The sequence below is a fragment of the Nannospalax galili genome, unplaced genomic scaffold (assembly GCF_000622305.1).
Source record: "Nannospalax galili isolate Female #2095 unplaced genomic scaffold, S.galili_v1.0 scaffold514, whole genome shotgun sequence".
Taxonomy (NCBI): Eukaryota; Metazoa; Chordata; class Mammalia; order Rodentia; family Spalacidae; genus Nannospalax; species Nannospalax galili.
In genome coordinates, this window is record NW_008336076.1 from 541,023 (window position 1) to 557,130 (window position 16,108).

At 40.2% G+C, this 16,108-nt stretch overlaps 1 protein-coding gene across 3 annotated transcripts in view; it reads left to right on the forward strand.

Annotated features, from left to right (window-relative positions):
* The first annotated feature begins 613 nt into the window (after positions 1-613).
* Positions 614-16,108, forward strand: part of Ttc21b (tetratricopeptide repeat domain 21B) — an 85,854-nt gene continuing 70,359 nt past the window's right edge. For 2 of the 3 annotated variants that reach the window (XM_008830894.3, XM_017797575.2), the window contains exons 1-5: positions 614-744; positions 3,672-3,801; positions 3,892-4,002; positions 6,007-6,173; positions 8,027-8,149. In XM_008830894.3, coding sequence (XP_008829116.1) covers positions 724-744; positions 3,672-3,801; positions 3,892-4,002; positions 6,007-6,173; positions 8,027-8,149 — 552 coding nt within the window. In that variant the 5' untranslated portion in view covers positions 614-723. The remainder of the gene's footprint in view (positions 745-3,671; positions 3,802-3,891; positions 4,003-6,006; positions 6,174-8,026; positions 8,150-16,108) is intronic. The other variant, XM_029562406.1, reaches the window with a different exon arrangement.

The following is a 16,108-nucleotide window of genomic DNA, read 5'->3' on the forward strand; positions in this document are numbered from 1 at the left end:
GGAGATAAGTGGGAGATAAATATGATCAAAAGACATTGTATAAAACTCTCAAAGAATAAAATTAGCAGTATTACACACACACACACACACACACACACACACACACACACACACACACGTTTATCTCCTGTCCCTTTTTCCTTGCCGGGGCTGGGAGAAAAGGACTAAATTAAAATGCATTCAAATTACAAATAAAATCGCACCAATGTCAGCAAAGATTTAAACCTGGTCCAAGAAACTCAGCACATTTCTGCCAAATGACGATTTTTCTGCGCCACCTTGTGGCCAAAACTCGATTACTACAACGTGAAAGGTAACCAGTTTCCCTGTGCAGGTCAAGCCCGGACTAGCCGCAATGCGCAAATCGACTTCCATAAATAAGTTGAGAAAATGGAGCCTTTCTTTGTTTCCCTGGATGACAAATACCCTTGCCCTTCTTTCTGTTTCCTCCCCGTCTTCATTATTCTTTCATCTCAAATCCCAGGCTCCGCCCACGGCGCCGGCCCAGGTGGACTGCAGGTCTACGGCTTCCGAGGACCGCCCTCCGGGTCCCCACTACGCCTGCTCCGCGCCCCCGCGCTCCCCGACACCAGGCCCCGCCCCCTAGGGTTGACAGCCAATGGCCGCTGGGCCCCGCCCACGTCCTCGCCCACTGCGTCCGAAGCGGGTAGAGGGCCGGAGCCCCTGCTCTCCGCTGCCGTGGCGCTGTGTGTTGCAGCCGGTATGGACTCGCAGGAGCTGAAGGTGAACGGGCTGGTGGGAGGCGCAGGGCAGGGTGGACAGCGGAGGCGGTTGCTTCCCAGGGTGTCGGGACCGCCGCGGCTGACAGTGAGGGCTGCGGCCTCGGCCCCTGAGCTGCGCGCCCCGCGGAGAATCCCGAGGCCTCCCGCCCCTCCCGGCGCGCCGCCCAATTCCAGTTAGCTTCTCCCCCACCCTGTTGCTGTGTCCGGGGGCGGTTGGGTGACGTGATGCTGCGCCTCCAGGTGTGATTTTAAAGACGCGAGGCTTAGAAAAAAGGGAGGAGAGTTGACCGGAGTGTGGAACTCTTCTCGATGCCTGCTGGAAGTTGGAGCTAGCAGTCAGCAGGACAGATTCGTGGATTAACATTTGCAGATTTTACAGTCATGGTGGAAAGACGTGCATTTAACAAGTACGGGTTGACTGCTCCTGTGTGTGGCACTATTTCCTTAGCACTGAAGATACTGCAATAAACTTGCCCAATCTCGAGCTTACCGTTGATTAGGACTAAACTAACAAGCTGTTATTAAGTGCATGTCATAGTCAGCTATTGATAAGTGGACAAAGGAAAACTTGGCCTTGAAAATTAGGGAAGATTGAAGGTTTGCTTTTTTGCCTGGATTTCTTCATTAACTTTCAAGCCACCTGCCTTTACGTTTTTTTCATACCCTCAGTTTTATCCTTCACAATGCCCATGAGTTCTTTAATAAAAACACTAATACTAAAACCCATTACTCAGCCCCTCATCACTCAGACCACAGGGACAGGAAATACCCTTAATATGAGACCCTTGACCAATATTTTGTCTTAAGACTAGAAAAAGGAATGGAAAATGTCCTCTACAAAAAGCCAGACGGCTCCTATTCTAGGATCTCTGTTGCGTCTACACTAGGAAGCAGCCGTAGATCATACTTGAATGAGCATGCCTACATGCCAAGAAATCTTTATGACCACTGAAATTTGACTGTGAAATGGTTTTCCTTGCTTTTTCTTGCTCCTCTGCTTCAACCATCCTCACTGGCCATCCACAAACAAGCAGCAAGTCAGATACAGCTGTGACCACTGTGGTCTGCCACTCCCTGCTCTAGAGTATGGAATGGCTTTTAGCCCTGCCCATCGACATCTGTCCCATGTACCAGGCTGTTTCTTACCTCCATGTTGCTGTTCCTCTGCTTTACAAACCTCTGTGCCTTTCTCAAGAATTGTCCAAAAACAGTATCCTTCATTCCCAAAGCAATTTGTGGGCTCCTTTCCAAATGAATGAGCTGCACTGTATTTTAGTTGTTCTAATCACAGCCTCATATGAAAATGTAAGATTTTTCCAGGGCAGTGACTACTATTACTCATTTCTGTATTCTCAGTACCTCACCCAGTGCCTAGCACTAGACCTTAGATAGTCAGCATCAAATGTCTTTTGGACTGCAGGGCATGAGGGCACATGGGAGTACATCCCAGCACTCAGGAAACAGAGGCAGGAAGATAGCAAGTTGGAGGCCGGCCTGAGCTATATGATTTTGCCTTAAAAATCAAAATGGACAGAGTCTGACCACAGCAATAATAGTAGGTATGGCAAGTAGTAACAGACTAGAGAGATGTATGAACTTACAGTGTGGTGATTGGCAGGCGGGGGGGAGTGGGAAGAGGATCCTGATTGAGTTGCTGTTTAGGCAGCAGGTGGCAAATAAAGTGGAGCTTTGATGAGAGATGGTGGCTGGATAATGGAGTTTGGAGGAACTTTTTTATTTTCAGAATAGAAGTTTTACAGTATTATCGGATAAGCCTCACAACCACGTCTACGTTTGCTTTACTATTTGCAGCTTAGAAATAAAGCTGTATCATGGACGGAAGACATGAAGCCATGTCTTTACCCCTTTAAATCCATGTCCTTTCCATGTTCTACATCACTGACTTTCAGGGTTGTAGTTGATAAATGACTTTTAAACACTGCATAAAAGTCAAGTAGGATGACATTAAGTGTCCTTTAGTTGTGGCCAACTAAGGTCATTTGTGACCCGAGGCTCTGGGGTGCTGTAGAAAAACTGTGTTCTATTGAGATGTGTTGTAGGTATCTAGGAAATTGAATGTGGGTCACACTTTTCCAGAAACAAAGTGGGAAAGGAGGGTGGAGAGCTATAACTGTAGGAGGGGAGCTTGCCTGACTGTGGTCTACCTAGAAAAGTTTCTAGACAGCCCAGGGATGTTTGTGGAGTGAGAACGCCTGGTAGGTGCAGTGGTTGTGATAGTGTGACTTCCCTTGTTGATTTGCAGCAGAGCAGCTAAACCTTAGAACATCCTAAGAAAGGTGTTTTCCCTTAGTTACAGCTTAGTATGTGCTGATAGTTATGTCTTGTAAATCAAAATAACATGATTTTGAAAATAGCTTAAATATGATTGTTTCCATTGAGAACTAGTTTAGCTCACTCTTATTGATGAATCTTTGTTGTAGAGTTCATAAAAAATTTGTCAATAATTTGCTGTTTAATTTGTTCTCGTCATTTGGTAATGCTAGAATAGTAACAGTTTTACAAGGAAGACGTTCTTCTTAAAAAAGAAAACCTGGGAATGGAAACCTCTGTTTTTTTATGGCAAGCTCCTTTTTTTCCTGTTTTCTTCTTTTTTAGAAAGTTTTCCGAAAATGCTGTCAAAGGATAAGAACAGTGAAAGAAATCCCACTTCGATATTTTTTGGAAAAAAGATTAGGGGAGAAAAAAGAAATTACAGTGAAAAAGAAAAGCATTGAGTTATCTTGGTAATGCATCATTCTGTTTTGCAATCCCTACTACTGTTAGTGTTTAATAATATTTTAAGAAATGTAGAAGAAAGTTCATTAAGCTCTGGATTACTCAAAATTTTAGATTGATACCTGCTTCTTAAAAGTTTTTTTTTTTCAGAGTACCAGACTCTCGTAACTTTTACTCATTATTTTCTTTTAGACACTGATTAATTACTACTGTCAAGAGCGATATTTCCACCATGTGTTACTTGTTGCCAGTGAAGGGATGAAGAAGTATGGCAGTGATCCAGTCTTCAGGTTTTATTATGCCTATGGCACATTGATGGAAGGTATGCATCAGTTATGAAGCCTCTCCTCTAAGTTCTCACGCCTTGCTTTGTGCTAAGAACACTTTTTCACATCATATTCCTGATTTCCAGGTAAAGCTCAAGAAGCTCTTCGGGAATTTGAGGCTATTAAAAATAAACAAGATGTGTCCCTTTGTTCTCTGATTGCACTGATGTACATCCATAAAATGAGCCCTGATCCAGGTACAGTATTTAAGTACAGTATTAGCTGGATCTTTCATATCCAATTCATTTCAAGTTTTCTGCTATCCTAGGCATTATTTATATCAAGATAAACTTCTTGACAAGATTATAAATTCATCAAGACAGGAAACTTCTCTCTTATACTACTTTCATATGGTTTGTGTCCAGTGGCACTGGTTTCACTGGTACATAAGAATTATTTGAGTTAACTTAAAGTTGAGTGTAGGATAGCAACTGTTACACAAAAAAGGACAACTGAAAACATTTACACAAAGAATTTTCTGTTGCAGCCAACTATACAACTTGTTATATACAAATATGAGGCAGTATGCACGTTCATTCGTTCTTTAATGCATTGAGCTTCTTGAATTTTATACTTCCCATAGGGACTAGCTCTTGGTAGATGATCACTAAATTCTCATTCATTGTTAGTTGGGACATATGACTAGATTATGAAAGAAACCTTAGTCATGAGAGGCCTTTAAAGTTGTGTTACATTATGTTAATCTGTAACTTATGGCTGAGGCAGAAGAATATCCAAATTATAGATAATTAAGAAATACATGTGTATGTGTGTGGATAAACATATATCCAGTAACAGTTAGTAGTAAATATTTCAAATAATTAAACAGTAAACTGCATGTCATAGAACAGTTTCTTAAATATTAGAACATTTCATAAGCAAGATGTCAGATCCTTCATTCTAAACATACAATTACAATGCTTACTTTCTTTAAGTAAGTAAAGCTACAAATGACTTTTAATAAATAATCTGTGCATATATGTGTTTCAGAATTGAATTTGAGAGTCAGGTAATTTAAAAACTAGTCTTGGCCTTACCCTTAATACTGAAGTGTTTTAGAATAAAACTTGTGTGTTTTATTTTTTTAGTTTATGTGTCTGAGTGTATTGCCTGCATGTATGTAAGTGCACCCATGTTATGCAGTGTCCCTAGAACTGGATTTACGTACAGTTGTTACCAGCAGCCATGTGGGTGCTGGGATATGAACCCAGGTCTTCTGCAAGAACAACAGTGCTCTTAACTGCTAAGCCATCTCTCCAGTCCTAAGACTCATTACACATTTTTATGAGTTTCATTATTAAAAATACTACGGGTATGTAGTTTGTCTATTTGGGGAATGACATAAACTACATAGCTATACTACATAACTACATGTAACTTTTAAACACCTGCAGATGGATAATTTTGAGTGGCTTTTTTTTGGTTTCAACTTAAATTTTTCAAAATTTTATTATTATTTGTATGTATGATGCACGTGTGTGCAAGTGTGTACATGTGTGCACCGGAGTGTGCATGTGGTGATCAGAGGACAACTTCTGAGTCAGTTCTCTCCTTCCTTGTTGAGATAGAACCTCTCTTGTTTGTGTTTGTGTACTCCTGGCCAGCTAGCCTTTGGGCCTCCAGGTGATTGATTCTATGTCTACCTCCAGTTTTGCTGTAAGAGTGCTGAAATTATAGATGCATGCCACCATGTCTGGCTTTTAACATAGGTTCTGGGGATCAAACTTGAATGTTGGGCTTACTCTGTAATCCCTTTCACCCACTGAGCCATCTCACAGCACTAATTTTAATTTGCTTTTGAAACTTAAAACTTATGCTTGAGTATATGAATCTTCTTTTTAACTATGTTTAATGAAATCTACAGATATTTCTGAAGGAAGCTTAGTGTCTTAAGATGTACTGTAGATGTAAAATAAACCTATTGCAAAGATTTAGTTATAAAAAAAACCAAACTTGTTAATTGTACATCAATTGTGTATTATTTGGACATTTTTGGCTAGATAAAACATTATTGAAGTTAATTTTGCCCATTCTTAGATGAGACTACTTAGAAATATTTAAATTGCATTTATGGCTTGCATTTTCTTTTTAACAAATAATTTCATAGAGAATAACAAATCTTTACCCTGCTAATAAGCATCTGGCCTATCATCACTTGATCAAGAATTTAATTTTGATTTAATATTGTTTCCCCCTTTCAGATAGAGAAGCTATCCTGGAATTAGACACCAAAATGAAAGAGCAGCGTAAGGAAGCTGGATGGAAAGCCTTGTACCATGCAGGCCTGTTTTTGTGGCACATTGGTCGTCATGATAAGGCAAGAGAATATATTGACAGGATGTCAAAAATGCCACATGATAGTAATGAGGTGACTGTTTTCCTTATTTTAAAAATAGTAATATTAAAGAACACCAATCTCATTTATGTGATACTATCTTTTGTTCTTTATTATAGCCACTCTTTTCAATAAATAACAGCTTCAATGTTTTCTCTATTACAAAATAGTTCTCAAAGGTTGCTTGTTTTCTTGCAACATAAGCTTATTTGTTGACTTTTAGAATAATGTACAGTTAAATATACCAACAAAAGTAATTTCTTTCAGGGATGCAGAGATGGCTCAGTGGTTAAGTGCACTGGCTGCTCTTGCAGAGGACCTGGGTTAGGCTCCCAGCACCCACATGGCTGCTAACAACCAGTTTACTCCAGTTCCAGGGGATCTGATGCCCTCTTTTGACCTCCATGGACATTGCATGACATGGGTTTACTTACATGCAGGCAGTACACACATGCACATAAAATAAAAATAATAAATTAAAAAAAATTTTAAATATATATGATATGGACATAAAGAACATGGTTGAACTGAGGTTTCTTATGCTAGTAAGTCTTGGATAGCTACTGTGTCTTGGTTCCTTTCTGGTCCATCCTTCCTCCTTCCCTCTCTTTTCCCTCCCTCCCTCCATCCATCCCTCCATCTCTCCATCCCTCTCTCTCTTCCTCCTTCCCTCTATCCCCCTGATTGAACAACTCTGGTGGTATAAGGCACCCTTATTTTTGCCATTAATAACAAAAGGACAAAGACTACATGAACTTTATTTTTCGGAGTGACTTGTCCAATAGTAGTGCAGAGCACATACCCAGAATGCATTTTGAGAAGAATCTGAAGTGGTGTGAAGATATGACTAGAGTGCACAGGAAAATAATATATTGTTTACTTATTTTGTACTTGCCATTACTTTAATAAAGGCTCATCTGTAAGGTTAAAAGAATGAGCAAAAATGTTTAGAAAGGAAGTAGCATTTGATCTAAAGCCTTAAAAAAATGGGGTGGAAGAGATAGCTCAGTGATTAAGAACTCTTGCTATTCTTCCAGAGGACCTTGTTTGAATTCCCAGCACCCACATGGCAGCTAACAACCATTCATAACTCCAGTTCCAGAGGATCTGACACCCTCTTTTGACTTCTGCAGTCTTTGCACGGCACGGGTGCACTTGCATGCATGCAGGCAAAACACTCATATACATAAAAAATAAAAATAATAAATAAAACAGTTTCAACAGGCAAATGTGGAAAAGGGAAGTAGAGATAAAGGTGGAGATGAAAATGCTTTGTTTCTGCTTACCTTGAGAACCTTGCATTTGGTGAGACGCAGCATACGTAGTGCAAATTGTAAAAGAAAACCTTAGAGAGGTAGATTAGGCAAAGCAACGGATCGTGACTTACGTCTTACTTGGTTTTTAATGTCTCTAGACTTTTATCCAATTCACTAGACTATTACAGAGGTTGCAGACAGCTATGCACAGTTATCTTGGTCTTTAATAGTTGTGAAGCAATGTGTCGTCCCTTTTCCTACCTAAGCTCATTCAGGCTGTGAGTCTGAAAGGAGGCAGCACATTCTTGCTTATAAATTGAGTTACATGTCAATAGTTTGTAATCATTTGCTAGAAAAGCTTCCAAGTAGGATGTTGGTTACAACAGTAGTTGAATGCTTGACAAACTTCTTAATATTTATATTGAACCCAATAATCTTAAAGGCTGAAATTAATAATCTAGTTTCTAAGATTGTCAATTTTACTATACAGAATGTAGTATTATTTGATAGACCTTTTTTGCTACTGATTATCAGAACAATATCATTAAGTTTACCTATTTTTGTTCAGCAGTCATTTCTCCTTATTTCTGTAAGAAGACAGAAACATGAGTAGAATTTTTCCTTTCACAGGGGCCAATTTTGAAAGCATGGCTTGATATCACGAGAGGGAAAGAACCTTATGCTAAAAAAGCATTAAGGTGTTTCGAGGAAGGACTGCAGGATGGAAATGACATTTTTGCTCTGCTTGGTAAGGTAAGTTTGAATCAAGGTGAATTAATCCTCTTTCTAAATATATAATATTTGAAATCTTGTAGTTCACAAAGACTGATGCTTTCCATGTGAGAGGCTTCCTTTTGTGTAGCACACAGCTAGAGAAACAAATTCCTACCAGAGGGCCTGACTGCTGGGGCAATTTTGTGCTTGTGGTTGATTCTCTATTCTTCCTCCATAAATGCTTAATGTGTATGTTGTATGTGAGGCATCCCTAGATACTAAGAGTGGCATGAGTAAAAGAAAACCTCATGTTGTAGAGCTTGTATTATCCTGGAGAGATGAACAGTGAACAACATGCTAAGTTAATTATCTAGTGTGTCCACTTGACAGTGTCCAGTAACAAAGCAAGGGCAACAAAGGGAGCTGAGGCAGGAACTCGGAGTTGGAAAAGAAATAGTTGGAGAAAGTGACACTTTAACCAAGTTTTAGAGGGGATGGGAGCTGAAGCCCTGTGAGTACCCAAGAAAAAGTTCCAAAGATGGAGGTGACAACATGTTCAGATACCTTCGAGCACATTCTGGGTATAGGAAGAAAGCCAAGTCAGGGGAATGAGTGAAAAGATAAAGGCTGGAAGAAAGAAAGGAGTAGCAGTTAGGGGTGATAAGAAGGGCTGGAGCTGATTTGTGAGCCTTTGACTCTGGCTTTTGCTTTGCATTTGATGGGGAGTCAGTCAATGACTCTGAGCAGAGAAATGATGAGATCTAACTTGCATTTTGAGAGATGAACAGTTGATAGTCATTAGAAATTATTGATAGGGGCCCCAGCGTGGTGATGCAAGCCTTCCTTTAATTCCAGCACTCCAGAGACAGAGGCAGGTAGATCTCTGAATTAGAGGCCAATCTGGTCTACATAGTGAGTTCCAGGCCAGCCAGGGATACATAGTGAGACCTTGTCTCAAATAACAACAACAAAAAAAACAGAAACAAGATGGGGAGGGGGAGAAAGAAAAAAAAATCACTGATGGGTAGGAATATTTAAGTTACATCCTTCCATTTCCATGTTGTCTTCTGAACACCTTTAAAACATTATTTGGGGCCAGTGAGATGACTCAGAGGGTAAAGGCACTTGCCCCTAAGCCAGACAGCCTGATTTGGAGCCCTAGAACCCACATAGTCACAGGAGAAAATTAACTACTGAAAGTTGACCTCCACATACTCAACATTGTACATATGCATGCCTACAAACACAGAATAAATAAATGTAATAAATAACATAAATAAAAAATCATTTGATCTGGTGAGATAACTAACAGGTAGAAGTGCTTGCCACACAGGCCTGACATCCTGAGTTTGATCCTCAGAAACCAGAAAAGGCTGGTTTGCATCTAAAATCCCAGCACTCCTATGGCAAGATGGGAGAAGAAGACAGGAAAATCGCCAGTGAGCTCACAGGCCAGTACCCTGAAGTATGCAAATCAGAAGAAACAGGAGAGACCCTCCCTCAGCAAGGTGAAAGACGATAACAAACTCCCAAAAGTTGGCCACTGACCTCCACACACTTGCCACAGCACAGGCTTGCGTGCATACACACACACAATGAATAAAAATGTTTTTAGTTGCTATTTTTCTTCTTAGCAGTGTAAGCCCAAACCCAGGGCCTCATATATAACTAGGCAAGTGCTCTCCCACTGAACTATCTCCTAGCCTTTTCCAAAAATTCTTAACTGTGAAAAATAAGTAAAGATATTGAAACTGGTCATGATGGTACATTCTTGTAATCTCAGAAGTTGGGAGGCAGAAGCAGGAGGACCTTAAGGTATATATAGCCAGACCCTGTCTAAATCAATATGCATTAGGGAAAACTCTTAGTAGATAAGCAGTAAGTTAGATTAAACAATGAAAAGTGGATTAGTGTGACTCTGGTTAGTATTTCATGGACTGCCCTTGGCAGTTTCTCTGTGTAATGAGTTCAGGGTTTGTCATTAGTACAACTAGTATTCGGGGTGATTGAATTCAGGTTTTTTTTTCCTAATTGTACTGTTAATAGGGATTGAACAGTTGACAAGTTTTTAAAAAGAATTTCTCCTGCTCTCTATTCTTTTGTTTGTTGTTTGTTTATAATTTTTTTGAGACAAGGTCTCCCTGTAGCCCTAGCTAGCCTAGAACATACTATGTATATAGACCAGGCTAGCCATAATCTCATAGAGATCCACCTGCCTCTGCCTTCCAAGTGCTGGGATTAAAGGCCTATTCTCTGTTCTTTAAAGTTATCTCATAATCTTCTAGGGTTGGGCTATTTTAGTTGTTAACATGAATATCTTGGAGGGATTTTACTTGTACCTTGATACTCATAACTTGTTTAAACAATATTTCTGAATTACATGGTATGGTCTGTTTTATGTTGCTGTGACAGAATACTTGAGACTAGCCAGGCAAGATGGCTCATACCTATAATCCCAGCATTTAGGAAGCCAGAGCATTGCTGTGAGTTCAGGGTCATCCTGGGCTTCATAGCAAGCCTGTCTCAGAAACAAACAACATCATAAAACTAAAACAAATGTGAGGCTGGGTACCCAGGTTAGCTTTCTGTTGCTGTGATAAAACAGTGGCCAAAACCAACTTGGGGAGAAAAGAGTTTATTTCATCTTACAACTCCCAGGTCATGGTCCATCACTGAGGGAACCTGGACAGAAGAAGCGCTATTCCCTCCTGGCAGAGGAGCAGAAGAGATGATGCCACTGCCTCTGGCCCTTTTTCTGGTGGATTTACATTGGTACTTGACTGCCTCCTCTTAGACCCCCACTTCCCAACACTATTGCTTTGGGAATTAGGTTTCAACATGAATTTAGGAAAGGACAAAAAGTGTAACCTATGTAGCAGATCCATTTTAAGTACGTATTTATTGTTCACTTAATTCAGCAGAAGGACTGCACTAGTCTGATTCCAACTAGGAATTAAATACACTGCTGATTCAGTTTGACTGAAGATAGTACTTTGTATTCCTGTGAGAAGTGTTGGTCTAAGGGAAAGAGTGTGCACACACAACTCTTTGTAGCATGGTTTTATTATTTTGTAATTACCAACTATTGAAACATATTCCAAGGGAAAATATAATTTAAAAAATTAATATCAAGCTCTTTTATTGTCAATTATTTGAAAATTTAAATATTTTTTTACATAATGACTTTCTTAATGACTAAACTTTTCTATAACCATATGGAAATATATTTATCTAACTGATTTTAAGTACATATTGAAGTTATAGATATATTGAGACCAAATTCTTTTTGTTGTTCTTGGGTTTTTTGTTGTTGTTTATTTGTTTGTTTTTTTGAGACAAAGTCTCTCTGTAGCCCCAGCTGGTCTGGAACTCACTATAGACCAAGCTGGCCTGAATCTCACAGAGATCCACCTGCCTCAGCCTCCCATTTACTGGGATTAAAGGTAAATGTTTATTTTTAACTGATATATACTAGGGCAACACGTCTTAAAGCAAATATAGAAGCAAAAAAAAGGGGGGAATCTAATAAGTTATGAATGTGCATTACCTATTTGTAAATTTTTTTCTGTGTATGTGCACACGCATGCATACACAGGCACACGTGGACAAGCACATGCATATCATGGCATGCATATGGAGGTCAGAGGACAACTTGGAGGATTCATCTCCTTCTTCCATGTGGGTCCCACGGATCGAACTCAGATCATCAGGCTTGATAGCGGGCACCTTAGCACTGAATCATCTTGAGGGTTCCACCACCTATATTTTTTTAATTATTTTTATTTTATGTATATGAGTGTTATGCCTGCACATGTGTAAGTGCACCTGTGTCAGGCAATGCCTGCAGAGGACAAAAGAGGGCATCAGATCACCTGAAACTGGACTTACAAACAGTTAACTACCATGTGGATGCTGGGATTCAAACCTGGATCTTCTGCAAGAATAGCCAGTGTGCTTAACCACTGAGTGATCTCTCTAATTTTTAATGCAGTAACTATATTTATAACTTTTTTTAATATTATGTGTATGCATGTATTGCCTGCATGTAGGTAAGTGCACCCATGTCGTGCAATGCCCGCGGAAGACAGAAGAGGCCATTGGATCCCCTGGAACTGGAATTACGGACAGTTGTTAGCTGCCATGTGGGTGCTGGGATTCGAACCTGGGTCTTCTGCAAAAACAACCAGTGTTCTTAACTGCTGAGCCATATCTCCAGCCCTATAACCTTTTTTTTTTAAGAGAGCTATACGTAAACATTGTCAATATATTTTCAGAATATATAGAATAGAAACATCTGAAAGAAAATACAGCTGGAAATAAACTGTCACATATGGCATCTGTTCATGTCAGTAAATATAGATTTGCATATTTATGTAGTCATTTTAATGACTAAAATTTTATTAAATAGATGTACTCTATTGTGGATATTGTAGGTTAATTTTTATTTTTCTCTTAAGGTAATAGTTGGGAAATAAATACAATTCGTGTGCTGCTTTGTGATCTCTTGAAATTATTTCCTTAAGATTAATTCCTGGAACCAAAAAAGAGATAATGGCAGTTGTCTGAACTTTTATTTTGCTTATTCTTTAATGTATAAGATGTGTAAAAATCTCTTTTTAGTTATAGATGCCTTTTAAAACCTCCTAGAGATATTTTATACTTTTAAGATAATTTTTCCATTCCATGTAGTAGTATTCTTTATTTTTTATTTCTAAAAACTTTTTTTGTTTTTGTTTTTTGAGATAGGATTTTATTCTGTACTACATCTTAGGCCAGCCTGGAACTCACCATGTAGTAGACAGGCTGACTTTGAATTTTGGCAGTCCTTCTGTCTCAGCCCCCCAAGTGCTTCTAAGTGTGTGTATGTGTGTGTGTGTGTGTGTGTGTGTGTGTGTGTGTGCGCGTGTGTGCGTGCGTGCGTGCCTGTCTGTCTGTCTCTGTATCTCTGTGTGTATTTAAACTTGCATCCTGTAATCATATTAATGTGGTAGTTAGGATTATATTTTAGAACAAAATTGCTTATGCAAATGTCGAACACCCCCCAAGCCCACCAGGCTTGGGTCTTCAACAAAAAGGACACTCAGGCATACGTCTGAAGTTATGCGAGGAATTTATTAAAGGGACAGCAGGTACAGAGAGGAGAGCGCTCTCTAGAAGGAAAAATCAGGAAGAATCTACTGAGGGGTCCCACAGGTCCTTTTTATCCGACCCGGAGTTTGGGTCACCTAGGTGAATCTTCCCAACAGAAACAAAAGGGTTACTATAGAGACAGCACGAAGGCCGAACTGAAACTAACTTTCTAGAAGTCCTGATTTATCATCCAGGTACAGCCTGTTAGCTCTGACCACTGAAGCAAAGAGCTCAGAAGCTCTTAAAGTGACACTCTCCTAATTTCCAATGCTCATGGCAAGCATGGCTCCTGACATATCCCCCTTTCTTTTTATATTTTTTAAAGATGAAGTACATGCCAAGACTTGGAATGGAACGACCGTGCCTGTCTTAGGTTGTCCTCTGCCAGAGTGAAAGCCGTTGGGGGCGGCCAGCGTCCCGCTTTCCTCTGAGAGAATCTTACCCATATCTGGCTAACCGGCCTCCTGAAAGCTCCCAGTGAATGGCCACGGCCTTGGGGAAGAAACGGGAAATGCCACTGAGGCACAGCGTCATGGAGAGAAATTGGACTGCAGGACCAGAGCCTGGAACCGAAATATGGCCAAATCATGTAGCATTTAAATTGTAACTTGTGAATTTGGTTTCTTGATTTTTGAATGTGCTACCTGTAAATTCTCTATCTGTGCAACTGGAGGTTAGGCAGAGCCTAAGTCCCCCGCCTCCAAACGAACAAAAAGGACCCCACAGCCCAAGGGGTCAAAGGGAGGACATAAGGGAAGAAGTACCACACAAATGAGCATAACAATGGTGCACAAATCATGTGGGAGAAACAAGTAATCAAATAGGGCAGGGATGCATCCCAGCCAAAGTCCAGAGACGTAGAATGGTGGGCGCCAGGCGGTGGAAACAGTCCAAGGGCAGCGGAAACAGAGTTCAAAAAATCGGTCCAAGAAAACTGGGCATACAGGAGGCGATGATGGATGGTGCAGCGACGACACAGGTGGCATAGAGTCCGGGCAGAGAAGAGTAGGATGGCAACAGCAGTGGAAGCGACGCAACGGGAGTGAACACATCATGGCGATATCCTGTGAAAAAAGCAGAAATACACCCCCTTCCCGGGCCACCACGGGGCTAGGCAGCCACGTTAGCGAACAATGCCGCTGCAGACAACGAGATACACAGCAACCACCGATTAACAGTATACATAGAACAAGCACTAAAGTAACCAAAGAAGAGCCAGAGCTATGTAAAATACTCTGAAATCATCCGTGAGGATCAAGATCAGAGAGAGCATTTGCTAAAGAAGAAGCTATCTGATCAATAGAAGTAGCGGAAGGCAATTCTTCTGAAAATGCTGCAAAGATTTTTTCCTGCAGGTGTATCTCATGAAATGGAGCATTATCCATTTTACCCTGAATGTACATCTCCAAATTGTGCCATTCATAAAGAGAGTCAGTAAATTTAGTAGTGATGCAAATCTAAGTAGAATTCCAATCACAGACATATTGTACAGTTTTCTGCAATTCCAAGAGTTTACTACCTAACCAATGAAATCCGCTTTGTAAAGTCACGATTTCATCTTGTAAGTGAGCATTCACTGAGTCTGCTGTGTCCAAAGCTTATGGGAGTTGTCATGCCAATGTTCAACAAAAGTCTGTGATTGAGCAGATTTCTGCAGAGCCACACCAGCAGTAGTTGCAGTAGCGGCCAAGGCAATAAGACCTAAAATAGCAGCAATAATCAGACCAATCATATGTTTACCACGCCGTAGCAACCTTTTGAAAAATCGTAGAAGTAAACTTGGAGCAGGACTGCTTGTTTAGGAACGAGGTATTTTTACAGGAATCCATAAAGAATTCCTTTGAGTCAAAATCATAACAGAGTCAAAAGCTGGATCAAAAGCTACAGAGTTGTTAAGACATGTATACCTAAATAATTGTTGAAGTGAAGTCATAAGTTGTAAAGGAAATAGGACTGTGAAGGCATATTACTAGAGGAAAGTGGACACAAGCTGAAACATTGTAATGTTTAACTTTAGTAAAGTCATAAAATACCTCATCATAAGAGTAACAGTTCCATTAAAGAGTTCTACAGGCTTAAGAGTAGCTAGCAATTTCCAAATATGCATTTGAGGAGGATATAATGTATGTCCTAGTCTTAACTGAGGTTGAGGATTGGCTATTCCTGCATCCACCCACATGATGTCCTTGATGGTGTCGAGTGTATATTTCATAGGAACTACCTTAGACAGATCATGCACAGAGATAAAACCTTTAGAATTTGCACACTCTTTTAACCAAGTATCTAAAGGGCCTCAATCAAGCCAAGTATTATTTCAGGATCTAAACACTTTACCCATTTTGCCTTTATAGTTCTGTCGTATTAAAGCCTGTCTGTTAAAAATCTGGTCATAAGAAGAAGCCTCACATTCTGGAAGATCTGGGGAAGCTGTAGTCTCATACTCTGACCATGGTGTACCTATGGATTGGGCAGTAACTCGTACCCTGTGTGAATGAGCTGGATCCCATAAACCTCCCGGAGCAACCTAATCCTGTTGTTTGATAGGATAACAAGGAGGAACTCCGAAGCACATGATATCAGCTGTAACAAATTGAGTATAATTAAACAGTGTCCCTTCTTCATCAGGAAACTCTGGCTGACCTGTTCCATAAGGAGGTGACAAAAGCAGTCATAGGAGAAGTAGGAACCACGATAGTGGGCTCCTTCCAAGTATAAGGATGGAGAAGAGGAGGATTAGGCACATGAGCCCAATAAGTGGTCTCAGCTGTAATAACAGAAATCCAACTGCATAAACAAAAGATGATGACAAACAGAAGGTTCCTATGGGAGGAAGACATGACTAGAGACAATAGTACTATTAGTTTGCAG